This window comes from Trachypithecus francoisi, unplaced genomic scaffold (assembly GCF_009764315.1).
Source record: "Trachypithecus francoisi isolate TF-2019V2 unplaced genomic scaffold, Tfra_2.0 Lachesis_group1, whole genome shotgun sequence".
Taxonomy (NCBI): Eukaryota; Metazoa; Chordata; class Mammalia; order Primates; family Cercopithecidae; genus Trachypithecus; species Trachypithecus francoisi.
Genome location: NW_022681454.1, coordinates 124706847 through 124719436, shown reverse-complemented (window position 1 = coordinate 124719436; position 12590 = coordinate 124706847). Strand labels below are relative to the sequence as shown.

Sequence of the window (12590 nt, the reverse complement as noted above, 5' to 3'; positions counted from 1 at the left end):
GATTACAGACATGAGCCACTGTACCTGGCCCCCTTCCTATCACTTTTAATTTTACTTTTCAGGCATATCTAGTGCTAACAGTTTGGAGTCTACTCTTTCTGATCTTTTTCTTGTTGATGTTACTTATTCACCTACACATAACTGTCTTGCTCTGTTTTGTGTTGCTATAACAGAGTAACACCAGCTGGGTAATTTATAAAGAAGAGAAATTTACTTCTTAAAATTCTGCAGGCTGGAAGTCCAAGGCTGAGGGGTAAACATTTGGTGAGGACCTTGCTGCATCATAACATGGTGGAAGTATCACATGATAAGAGAGCAACAGAGAATTGAACTCACTTTTTTTTTTTTTTTTTTTTGAGACGGAGTCTCACTCTGTCGCTCGGGCTGGAGTGCAGTGGCCGGATCTCAGCTCACTGCAAGCTCCGCCTCCCAGGTTTACACCATTCTCCTGCCTCAGCCTCCCGAGTAGCTAGGACTACAGGCGCCGCCACCTCGCCCGGCTAGTTTTTTGTATTTTTTAGTAGAGACAGGGTTTCACCGGGTTAGCCCACTCTCCAGATAACTAATTCACTTCCAAAATAATAACATTAATCCATCCATGAGGATAAAGCCCTCATAACCTAATCATCACTCTAGCCTGGGTGACAGAGCAAGATTCCGTCTCAAAATAAAATAAATAAAATAAAATAAAGTAAAATAAAAAAGTAAATTATCCCAACCCTATAAAATGGGCATAAATATAATACAAATACTGATTTTAAGGAAATTCTATATGCCATAAAGTAGACCTAAAATTAATATTCTATCTAAAGTAAACACTAGTTATCTAATCAGCCATGCTTTGTTTTCCTCCATAAAATTTAGAATTTGGCAGAAGCTTCTCCCTTCCTAGGTAATAAATAAATACATAAAACGTGGAAGCTTTTAGTGCCCATTGGCAGATGAATGGATAAGCAAAGTAAGTACATACAAACAATCACAACACACAATAGGAATATATTCAGTCATACAAAGGAAGGAACTTCTGGCACATGATACAACATGGATGAACTCAGAGGACATTACGCTAAGTGAAATAAGTCAGTCACAAAAAGACAAATATTGTATAATTCAATTTAAACAAGATACCTAGAGTAGTCAGATTCATAGAGGCAGAAAGTAGAAGGATGGTTGCCCAGTACTAGGGGGACGGGAAAAGGGGAAGGCTATTGTTTAATGGGTATAGAGTTTCAGTTTTGCAAGATGAAAACTGGAGATGGACAGTGGTGATACAGCTGCACAACAATATAAATGTACTTACCTTTGAACAATAGAGTTAAAATTATTAAGATGGTAAATTCTGTTAGTGTATTTTACCACAAGAAAAAAAACTGAGAAAACAAAATAGAATTTGGGGTTAATCTGAGTCTCCAAATACAATTCTGAGGGGAATTAAATTGATGCTTTCTTTTCCTTTTGACAGCTTTGTCAGTAAACAGAAGTAGGTCACTATTCTTTTTTTTGAGAGTTTTCGCTCTTGTTGCCTAGGTTGGAGTGCAATGGAGCGATCTTGGCTCACTGCAACCTCCACCTCCTGGGTTCAAGCAATTCTCCTGGCTCAGCCTCCCAAGTAGCTGAGATTATAGGCGTCCACCACCATGCCCAGCTGATTTTTGTATTTTTAGTAGAGATGGGGTTTCACCGTGTTGGCCAGGCTGGTCTCAAACTGCTGACCTCAGGTGATCCACCCTCCACCCTCTTCAGCCTCCCAAAGTGCTGGGATTACAGGTGTGAGCCACTGCATCCAGCCAGAAGTAGCTCACTATTTAACTCAGAACAGAACTTGCCAGATGCCATGGCTTACACCTGTAATCCCACACTTTGGAAGGCTGAGGTGGGTGGATCGCTTGAGCCCAGAAGTTCAAGACCAGCCTGGGCAACATGGTGAAATCCCATCTCTACAATAAATACAAAAAACTAGCCATATATGGTGGTGCATGCCCGTAGTTCCAGCTACTTAGGAGGCTGAGGTGGGACGATTGCTTGAACTGAGTTGGCAGAGGCTACAGTGAGCCAAGATCATGCTACTACACTCCAGGTCTGGGTGACAGAGTGAGGCCACATCACACAAAAATAATAAACAGTTGGGTGCAGTGGTCCACAGTGGTGTGTGCCTGTAGTCCCAGCTACTCGGAAGGCTAAGGTGGGAGGATAGCTTGAGCCTGGGAGAGTGAGGTGGCAGTGAGCTATGATAGTGCTGTTGCTCTTCAGTGTGGGTGACAGAGTAAGACTCTGTCTCGGCCGGGCGCGGTGGCTCAAGCCTGTAATCCCAGCACTTTGGGAGGCCGAGACGGGCGGATCACGAGGTCAGGAGATTGAGACCATCCTGGCTAACACCGTGAGACCCCGTCTCTACTAAAAAATACAAAAAACTAGCCGGGCGAGGTGGCGGGCGCCTGTAGTCCCAGCTACTCGGGAGGCTGAGGCAGGAGAATGGCTGGAACCCGGGAGGTGGAGCTTGCAGTGAGCTGAGATCCGGCCACTACACTCCAGCCTGGGCGACAGAGGGAGACTGTCTCAAAAAAAAAAAAAAAAAAAAAAAGACTCTGTCTCAAAAAATAAAACAAAACAAAACCAAACCACAAAACTTAAGGTTAATATTCTCTTCAAAAAAGACCACTCTATAATTTAAATAGTTGGAAGCTTTTAATAACTGAGACCTTTAAAGAATAGACTTTGAAGAACAAATCTCTTGCATCTGGTTTGTTTCCTCCATCTTCTTCCCTTTTCCTTGAGGATTACCTTCCAAGAACCCAGCCTACTTCGGTTTTCTGCTTCAGGATCTCATCTGGCTTCAATCAAGGTGTCAGCTGGGCTTCATTTTCATCTGTAGGCTTGTAGGCTTGAAGAGACAAGAACTCACTTCCACGCTTACTCAGGTTGAAGGCAGAATTCATTTTTTTTGTGGCTGTGGGACCATGAGCTTTAATTTTTTTTTTTTTTTTTTGCTGTCCATCAGCCAGAGGCCAGTCTCCGCTCCTGGAGGCTATCCACAGCTCCCTGTCACATGGCTGTCTTCATAGGAAGTTCACAACATGGCAGCTATTTCTTTAAGGCCAGCAGGAAAGTAAGAGTGAGCCACATGAGCCATACTTTTGCCATATAACATAATGTCATCATGGGAATGACAGTCAATCACCTTTGCCATATGACTGGTTAGAAAGCAAATCATGGGTTCTGCCCTAACTCAAGGAAAGGAATCACACAAAAATATGAACTTCAGAATTTGAGGATCTTGAGGGCCACCTTAGAAACTGTCTGCTACGCTGGGAGAAACCAACTGTACTTCTCAGGTTTTGAGTAGAGTATCTGGGGTGATACCCTCAATACCTGGTGTTTCTTACTTTCTTCACATTTTCCTACCAGTATGGGGGAAAAAAACCCCAAACTCCACAGACTTGAACAAACATTTATTTATAAGCAAATTTTGAAAGTTTGTCTAAATCAACAAGGCGTGGTGGCTCACATCTGTAATCCCAGTAGTTTGTGACACCGAGGTGAGAGGGTGAGAGGATCGCTTGAGTACAGCAGTTCCAAACCAGCCTGGGTGACATGGGGAAACCCTGTCTCTATGAAAAGTACAGAACTTACCTGGGCGTGGTGGTGTATGCCTGTGTAGTCCCACCTACTCGGGAGGCTGAGGCAGGAGGATTGCTTGAGCCTAGGAGGCAGAGGATGCAGTGAGCCAGGATCACACCACCGCACTCCAGCCTGGGTGACAGAGACCCGGTCTAAGAAAAGAGAGGAAACGAGTGGGGAGGGAAAGGGAGAGAAAAGATTGTCTAAATCATGTTTATATATTTTCATTCACTTAACAACTTTGTCAGAAACAAGAACAAAAAAACCAAAACAAAGTAAAAACGCTTGCTTCTTAGAATTTTGGTTTTTAATCATGAAACAAATGGTAAAAGGCAAACTAACTTCTGAAATGTTGTCTTCATTACATATATTTTCTACTTTAGTGCAATTACAATCATGTAAATATATGTAGTATACATTTAAATTGCTTGACTAGTGTTTTTCTTGTAGAGTGCATGTCAGTGTGGAATAATAAAGAGTATATCTGGGCCAGGCATGGTGGCTAACGCCTGTAATCTCAGCACTTTGAGAAGCCAAGGCGGGTGGATAGCTTGAAGTCAGGAGTTCAAAACCAGCCTGGCCAACATGGTGAAACCCTGTCTCTACAAAAATTAGCCAGAGTAAAACTCTGTCTCAAAAAAAAAAAAAAAAAAAAAAAAAAGAGTATGTCTGGTCTTTGACCTCAGTTCCTGGCATGAACTTCCTAAAACCCTTGGTTTTTCTTAAGTGATGAGTATCTGTTATGCTAAACAAGCAACTCCCTGTGGGACCCCTGAAAGTTTCAGAATCAGGGCTGGCCACCAGAAAGGAACTTTGGGACCCTCTGAACTCCAGAAGGGAAGGGAGCTGGAAAGTGAGTTCAATCACATGGCCAAAGATTCAATCAATCATGCCTATTAATGAAACTCCAGTAAAAATTCTGGACACTAAACCTTGGTGGAGCTTTGTGGTTGATGAACACCTTGATGTGTCGGGAAGGAGATGCTCCCTGAGTACATAGAAAGAGGCCAGGTAGTTCCACATTCATTCCCATACCTTGTCTCATGTTTCTCTTCATTGGGCTGTTCCTGAGTTGTATACTTTATAATACCCTATAATCATAAATATAGCTGTTTCCTGAGTTCTGAGTCATTCTAGCAAATTACAGACCCACAGGGCTCTCAGGAACTCCTAAATTTTTAGCCAAGTTGGTCAGAAGGATGAGAGGCCTGGAGAACCCTGAAGTGCATCTGAAGAACTGATCCCTTAACTTGTGGGGTCTGCATTAACTCTAGGTGGTTAGTGTCAGAATTGGGAATCGAAGTACACCCAGTTGGAGTGGAAATGGAATAGATTATTCTTTACCAAAATTCTGACTAGTGTTAGATATTCCAAATAAGATGCCAACTCTTAGGCCAGGTGTGGTGGCTCACACCTGTAATTCCAGCACTTTGGGAGGCCAAGGCGGGCAGATCACGAGGTCAGGAGATCGAGACCATCTTGGCTAACATGGCAAAACCCCATCTCTACTAAAAATACAAAAAATTAGCTGGGCGTGGTGGCGGGCGTCTGTAGTCCCAGCTACTCGAGAGGCTGAGGCAGGAGAATCATTTGAACTGGAGAGGCAGAGGTTGCAGTGAGCCGGAATCACACCACTGCACTCCAGCCTGGGCGACAGAGCAAGACTCTGCCCCCTCAAAAAAAAAAGCCAACTCTTTGGATATACTTAGCAAGACTCTGGATATACAGAGCAAGACTCTGTCTCAAAAAAAAAAAAAAGTCAACTCTTCAGATATACTTACTTTCTTCACATTTTCCTACCAGGGGAGTGGCGGGTGGGGCGGCGGGGCAGGTGGGAGTGCTATGGCATGAGGAAAGATAATTCTAGGTGATAATAATTTTAATTATTTTATTCCCTAGGTCTTTCCCGAATTGTTAAAATATACAGCATCAATATATCTTTTGCATACATTTGTTAAAGTGCAACAGAACAGTGGCATGTCATTGGAATACAAGACTTCATTGTCGGCCGGGCGCGGTAGCTCAAGCCTGTAATCCCAGCACTTTGGGAGGCCGAGACGGGCGGATCACGAGGTCGGGAGATCGAGACCTGGCTAACACAGTGAAACCCCATCTCTACTAAAAAATACAGAAAACTAGCCGGGCGAGGTGGCAGGCACCTGTAGTCCCAGCTACTCGGGAGGCTGAGGCAGGAGAATGGCGTAAACCCGGAAGGCGGAGCTTGCAGTGAGCTGAGATCCAGCCACTGCACTCCAGCCTGGGTGACAGAGTGAGACTCCGTCTCAAAAAAAAAAAAAAGACAATGAAGTCTTTTTTTTTTTTTTGAGATGGTCTTGCTCTGTCGCCCAGGCTTGAGTGCGAGTGGAACAATCATGGCTCACTGCAGCCTCAACCTTCTAGCTCCTAGGTTCAAGTAATCCACCCAGTGCAGCCTCTAGAGTAGCTGGGACCACAGGCACACAGGCCACCTTCCTTGCCTGGCTAAATTCTATCTTTTTTTTTTTTTTTTTGAGACGGAGTCTGACTCTTCTCACTCAGGCTGGAGTGCAGTGGCGCCATCTAGCTAACTGCAAACTCCGCCTCCCAGGTTCAAGCAATTCTGCCTAAACCTTCCAAGTAGTTGGGATTACAGGCATGTACCACCACTTCTGGCTAACTTTTATATTTTTAGTAAAGACGGGGTTTTACCATGTTGGCAGGCTGGTCTCGAACTCCCGACCTCAGCTGATCCACACACTTTGGCCTCCCAAAGTGTTGGGATTACAGGCGTGAGCCACCATGCCCAGCCTAATTTATTTTTTGTAGAGATGAGGGTCTTGCTATATTGACCAGGCTGGTCTCGAACTCCTGAGCTCAAGCAATCCTCCCACCTCAGCCTCTCAAAGTCCTGAGATTACGGGCATGAGCAACTGCACCCAGCTAGGACTTCACTGCCTTTTGCAATATATGATAGGTCACTTATTTTCTTTCCTTTTTTTTTTTTTTTTTTTGAGACGGAGTTTCACTCTTGTTGCCCAGGCTGGACTGCAACGGCGCAATCTTGGCTCACCACAACCTCTGTCTCCCGGGTTCAAGCAATTCTCCTGCCTCAGCCTCCCGAGTAGCTGGGATTACAGGCATCCGCCACCATGCCTGGCTAATTAGTATTTTTAGTAGAGACGGGGTTTCTCCATGTTGGTCAGGCTGGTCTCACACTCCTGACCTCAGGTGATCTGCCCGCCTTGGCCTCCCAAAGTGCTGGGATTAAAGGCATGAGCCACCGCACTTGGCCCACTTATTTTCTTAACAGCGGCATGAAATGAACCAGGGGCATCATCTTCCTTTGTAACATCCATGGCATCAATAACAATAAGTGGAATCCATGATAGTAAAATAAAATTTAATTAAAAATCCTGGCTAGGCTGCATGTGGTGGCTCACATTTGTAATCCTAGCACTTTGGGAGGCTGAGGAGGGAGGATTGCTTGAGATCAGGAGTTTGAAACCAGCCTGGGCAGCATAGTGAGAACTCATCTCTTAAAAAAAAAATCCTGGCCAGGCACAGTGGCTCATGATTGTAATCCCAGCACTTTGGGAGGCCAAAAACAGGACTGCTTGGGCCCAGGAGTGCAAGACAAGCCCTGGCAACACAATGAGACCCTGTTTCTACAAAAAAATTTTGAAATCTAGCCAGGTGTGGTGGTGCACACTTGTAGTCCCAGCTACTCAGGAGGCTGCAGTGGGAGGACTGTGTAAGCCTGGAAAGTTGAGGCAACAGTGAGCATGGTTGCACCACTGCACGCCAGCCTCGGCAACAGAGCAAAATCCTGTCTCCAAAATAAATAAACAAACAAACAAACCCAACAACAACAAAAAACAACACCTATATTTTACAGTAAGAAGAAAAGTAGTATTTGCTCATGAGATGCTCCATTTTCCTAATCTTTGATATTCTTCTAGATTGGTAGATAAAACCAAGGTAAGGCAAAAATATGGAGTTAGAAAGTTGCAAAGGAAGCAAGAAAGGACCTAAGAACGATGAACTTTTCAAATATTTTTGTAAAGTACTATATTTATTATTTGCCTAAATTGTTTACTTATTTCCAGTTTTCCACCCAAACTAGAAAATGTTCCCAGTGGCTCACGCCTGTAATCACAGCACTTTGGCAGGTTGAGGCAAGCAGATCACCTGAGTTTGGGAGTTGGAGACCTGCCTGACCAACATAGAGAAACCCCGTCTCTTACTAAAAATACAAAATTAGCCAGGTGTGGTGGTGGGCACCTGTAATCCCAGCTACTTGGGAGACTGAGGCAGGAGAATCCCTTGATCCCAGGAGGCAGAGGTTGCAGTGAGCTGATATTGCACCACTGCACTCCAGCCTGGGCAACGAGAGCAAAAGTCCGTCTCAAAAAGAGAAAAAAAAAGAAAACATTCCCAAATCACTTTAATTCCCTGCATAATAGGCCACAAAAGTCAGCACTCCAAACTTAGACACAGCACATTCCTTACTATATTTATCTACTAATAAACAACTAATAAATGAGGAACAGAAAGTAAATCAAACACACATACAGGTTAGTATAAATTTGGTTCTGGGGTTTGGGATTACACAAATCTTCTTAAATCCCATTTCAGCTCCAAGAACAACATAAAAGTCAGGTTTTGTGGAACTCTCTAAACACGTAAATTTTTCTAGACAGGGTTGGCTGGGTCCAGGGTATTCAGTGCCACTATGAACAGATAAAAATCCAAGCCCAGGGTGAACATAACTCCAAATTACCAAAATGAGGCACCATCTGGAGCCATGCCAGATACTTAAAAGTCCCTGCTTCAGGCTGGACAGACAACAACGAGCTTCTGCAGAAATAGAACCCATTTTTGAAGTATATATCAATCCAAAATGACCCAATTATCAATGTGACAGGGAAACGCAAAGGGAAACAAAAATAGAAGTTCTAGTACAGTACCAAGAACTAAAAAGTCTTCCCTAGAAATGAGTTCTATTGCTAAAGTGACACTCATCATTTATTATGCTATCTAGTACTTTTATTTCCTGTCAATCTGGTATCTAAGTATTTAACAATGCAATACTAATTTTTTCTGGACTTTTATCTTTACATTGGTGATATATATCTCAAAGGCATAAACGAAAATTTAAAAAATATCACCATGTACAAGAACTTATTCCCTTACCTAAAAAAGAGACTTCAAGTTTTATCTTGTAACTTCACTTCTAAATAATGTCTATACAAGTTTAAGCAGCTAAGAAAGGGTTTAGATACCTCAGATATCCACTGGTAAAATCTACTTCCCTAGCTTCACAAATATAATTCCTTTTAATCTTACACTGAACAAGAGTAAGAAAATAGGAAGCTTGTTTGTTTGTTTGAAACGGGTGTGGGTAATTATCCTGGGCAGTTACCTAAGGAAATCCACCAACTGGACTGTCTCATATGCTCACGTGAAACATTCAGGAAATAATCTAATCTCTTCAAATTTAGCTCCTCTTTTCCATGGGCTTTATTAAAAAAAATATATATATATACACATATACACATATATGTTTAAATGTTTACTTTGTTTGGATGCTATGTGTTCCTAAGAAACATTTTTTCTTTTTTTTTTTTCTACTGGTACAATACACTAAGCTTACTTAGATTTCACCAGCTGTATATGTACTCATCCCATGTGCTTTTGTGGTCTGAAGTCATCACTTGGAGGCACCAATGGAAAAGAGCAGTGTCAGAGGACTGGGATTCCTCTACCAGCTGTATGACCTTGAGTAAGCCACCTTAACCTATAAACAGAAAGTAATATCTGCCCTGATACATGATAGCCAATTATTTCACTTAGATAAAAACTGAATATCTACTATATCTTTTTATGAGATATGAGGAAAGATCCTGCTTGCTGCTTTGCCATTTTTTTCCCATAAGAAGCCTGGTGGTAAAGAGCACAGGCTTTAGAACCAGGAGTCCTGCGTTTCTTGAATTCTAGCTCTGTTGCTTGTTAGTTGTATGATTGTAGGCAAGTTACTTAATCTCCCTGCCTTCTATTTCCTTGTATACATGAGATAATTCCCACCTCAGAGGATTGTTGTAAGGATGAGATGAGGTAATTCAATGAGCATTCATCCAACGTGTATCTATCTAGGAACCATTCTGCCTACTGCTATACTGGTTAAAAATCCCCTTGTCCACTATGTATGTGTCATACATTGCTAGCCCCCAGGAATTAAAAAAGACAATATAGACAATATAGTAAAGCAACATTATGGCAAGAAAATACTAACTTTTCTACCTATGTATCTTCTTCGAACCAATAATACAAATCTGACTTGTTTTTGTGAACTGTTACAAATGAATCTACAAGACTGAATCCAAGTGCAAATAGGTCTTGATTTAGAAGGTATTTCTGAATAGCACGTTTCAAGTTTTTTTTTTTTTTTTTTTTGAGACAGAGTCTCGCTCTCTTGCCCAGGCTGGAGTGCAGTTGCGCGATCTCAGCTCACTGCAGCCTCTGCCTCCTGGGTTCAAGGGATTCTACTGCCTCAGCCTCCTGAGTAGCTGGGACTACAGGTGCGTGCCACCAAGCCCGGTTAATTTTCTTTCTTTTTTTTTTTTTTGGTGCATTTTTAGTAGAGTCGGGGTTTCACCGTGTTAGCCAGGATGGTCTCGATCTCCTGACCTCATGATCCGCCCGCCTCGGCCTCCCAAAGTGCTGGGATTACAGGCGTCAGCCACCGCACCTGGCCTGCACGTTTCAAGTTTAGGTGTTCACCAGTTGACCGTGCCTGGCTGATACACACAAGGTCAAAAATGACACAAAGATCAGAAGTGATGTCATATACCATACACGACTGTGTAACTAGTATAGGACCTAGCATAGGGTAAATGCTCATAAATATTAATTTAAAAAATTAAGTTTGGTTTCCAACTTTGCCACTTCCACACCGAGTGACTCTAGGTTTAACTTGTCTGGATCTTAATTTTCGGTAAAATAGAAATGTGTCTGCTTTGCCTATCTCATAGGATAGTTGTAATCAGATGAAATTACATGACAATGTATCTGGCGCTAATAAAACGGTAATTTATGAGACACAGAATGACTACTGACACCAGCTAGCCTACAAGCCTAATAATAGAGATAAGATGTTAATACATAACTACCAGGAAATAAACATGGAGATCTCGTGAAAACCCATGACATGTTTTCTAAAAATGTCATCTTCCTTGTGACGAAAGGAGCTGGTCATTGCTAGGCAGGTGCTGTGCCTTTTTCAACTCCCACGTTTCAGCAGCAGGCTCTTCTGGGTGAGATTTTGCAAGGCTGAGGCCCCCGTAGGCGCAGCCGCCGTTGGGGTGCGCATCCGGCAACCTGCAGTTTACAAGCAGCGGATCCCACCTTCAGTACTGGCTCTGACAAGCCCTCCAGGTAATGCGCCTTTGCATTTAGCCGACTTAGAGAAGAGAGCTGGAAGCCACCTCTACCTTTCACGGGGAGGAAGGGACTGCCCACCCGCTCGTCCCCATCACCTCGGCCCTCCGGAGCACGCCGCGGACTCCAGCCTTGTCCCTCGCCCCTGCCTCACCCCGCGTCCCTGACCACGAGTCTCCTGCCCAGCTCCGCGTCCCAGGTCCCTGCCTTCCGGCACGTACACGACGTGCTAAGAAGCGCGGGGAGCTCTTAGCGCGCCTGCTACTTAACCCGACTGGCTACCTACCGGCCGTCAGGCAGAAGCCTGATATTGAGCTGGCCGGGCCTCCCAGCACCGCCGCTCTCCAGGTTCCCTTTCGAGGACTCGACTTTGGTCCGAACCCCAACCGCAGGTCGGGTAACCTTTCCAGGAATCCAAATGGAAGGCTAAGCGGAGAGAGGAAGACAAGCGCGGGGCGGAGCGGGGCGGGGCGGCAGTTTGGACACGCCCCGAGCTCTCCTCGGCTCTTCCTCCCCCTCAGAATGGGAAGCGCCTACCGAGGGAGGAGGCTGAGGATACAGCCTCCTTCCGCCCTGCGCTGCCGGGCCTTCCGCGTGACCCCGCCTATGACCTCGGGGCGTCCCGCTCACGTCTGACCGTCAGGTGCGCACGCGCACTTGCAGGCTTGTTTGGCCAGCTTCACGCCACCCGGAATGGGACAAAACAGGTGTCGCGAGAGTTGGGCGCAAGACGCCTTGTAGGGACTGTAACTATGGCGGGCCTGCGGATCGAAGGTGAACAGGAGCCGCTGTTAGGCGACACACCTGGAAGCAGGTGAGCGAATCCTGGTGGAGGGACCCCTCAGCCTCATGCGCTGTTGGGATTGGCTCCTTTCCGGGCGTCACCAGCACTGGGACGAACCCTTGCTGCCAGAGGGGTGCCAGCGCGGTGGGAGCCGGTGGGCGGGTTGTGTGAGCCCAGGAGATTCGCTCCCAAGGTAAGAGAAAGGGCGTCTGGCCGCACCTTGCGGTGATGAGCCGGTAGGTTCGAGTGACTGGGCGGGAGAAACCCGGGCTGCTGCTTTGCCTGTTGCAGCAGCCAAGCCACCACATTCTGTATCTTCAGAATTCCGTATTTGGCACTTTGTAGCTGATCACTTTCCACATTTCACAGTTCCAAATTGATGGATTTAATCGATACTTGAAGGTATGGGTCTTAATATGACCTGCTGCCCGACTGCCTGACAACCTCTTCGAAGGGGTGGCCTGCCCCTCCACATCTGTGGACGTTTCTCGTTAGATGGAACGAGGGACTTGCGAAAAGAAATGAGACACAGAGACAAAGTATAGAGAAAGAAAAGGTGGGCCCAGGGGACCGGTGCTCAGCATACAGAGGACCTACGCCAGCACCGGTCTCTGAGTTCCCTTAGTATTTATTGATAATTATCTTTACTATCTTAGAAAAAGGGAAGTGACAGGATAATAGGATCATCATAGGGAGAAGGTCAGCAGTAAGACATGTGAATAAAGATCTCTGTGATATTAGTTTAAGGAAAAGTGCTGTGCCTTGATATGCA

General features: G+C 44.8%; 2 protein-coding genes across 14 annotated transcripts in view; one reads left to right on the top strand and one right to left on the bottom strand.

Moving 5' to 3' along the window:
• Nucleotides 1-11655, bottom strand: part of ABHD18 (abhydrolase domain containing 18) — a 69902-nt gene extending 58247 nt beyond the window's left edge. For 3 of the 8 annotated variants that reach the window (XM_033215221.1, XM_033215227.1, XM_033215228.1), the window contains exon 1: nucleotides 11321-11655. The gene's annotated coding sequence lies outside the window, so the exon portion shown is untranslated. Of the gene's footprint in view, nucleotides 1-2781; nucleotides 3088-3630; nucleotides 3691-11132; nucleotides 11296-11320 lie in introns of those variants that run through there. The other 5 variants (XM_033215223.1, XM_033215224.1, XM_033215229.1 and 2 more) reach the window with 5 other exon arrangements.
• A 5-nt stretch (nucleotides 11656-11660) lies between these two features.
• The window catches only part of MFSD8 (major facilitator superfamily domain containing 8), a 57244-nt gene continuing 56314 nt past the window's right edge, over nucleotides 11661-12590 (top strand). For 2 of the 6 annotated variants that reach the window (XM_033215219.1, XM_033215216.1), the window contains exon 1: nucleotides 11661-11848. In XM_033215219.1, the coding sequence (XP_033071110.1) occupies nucleotides 11787-11848 (62 nt within the window). In that variant the 5' untranslated portion in view covers nucleotides 11661-11786. The other 4 variants (XM_033215220.1, XM_033215217.1, XM_033215218.1 and 1 more) reach the window with 2 other exon arrangements.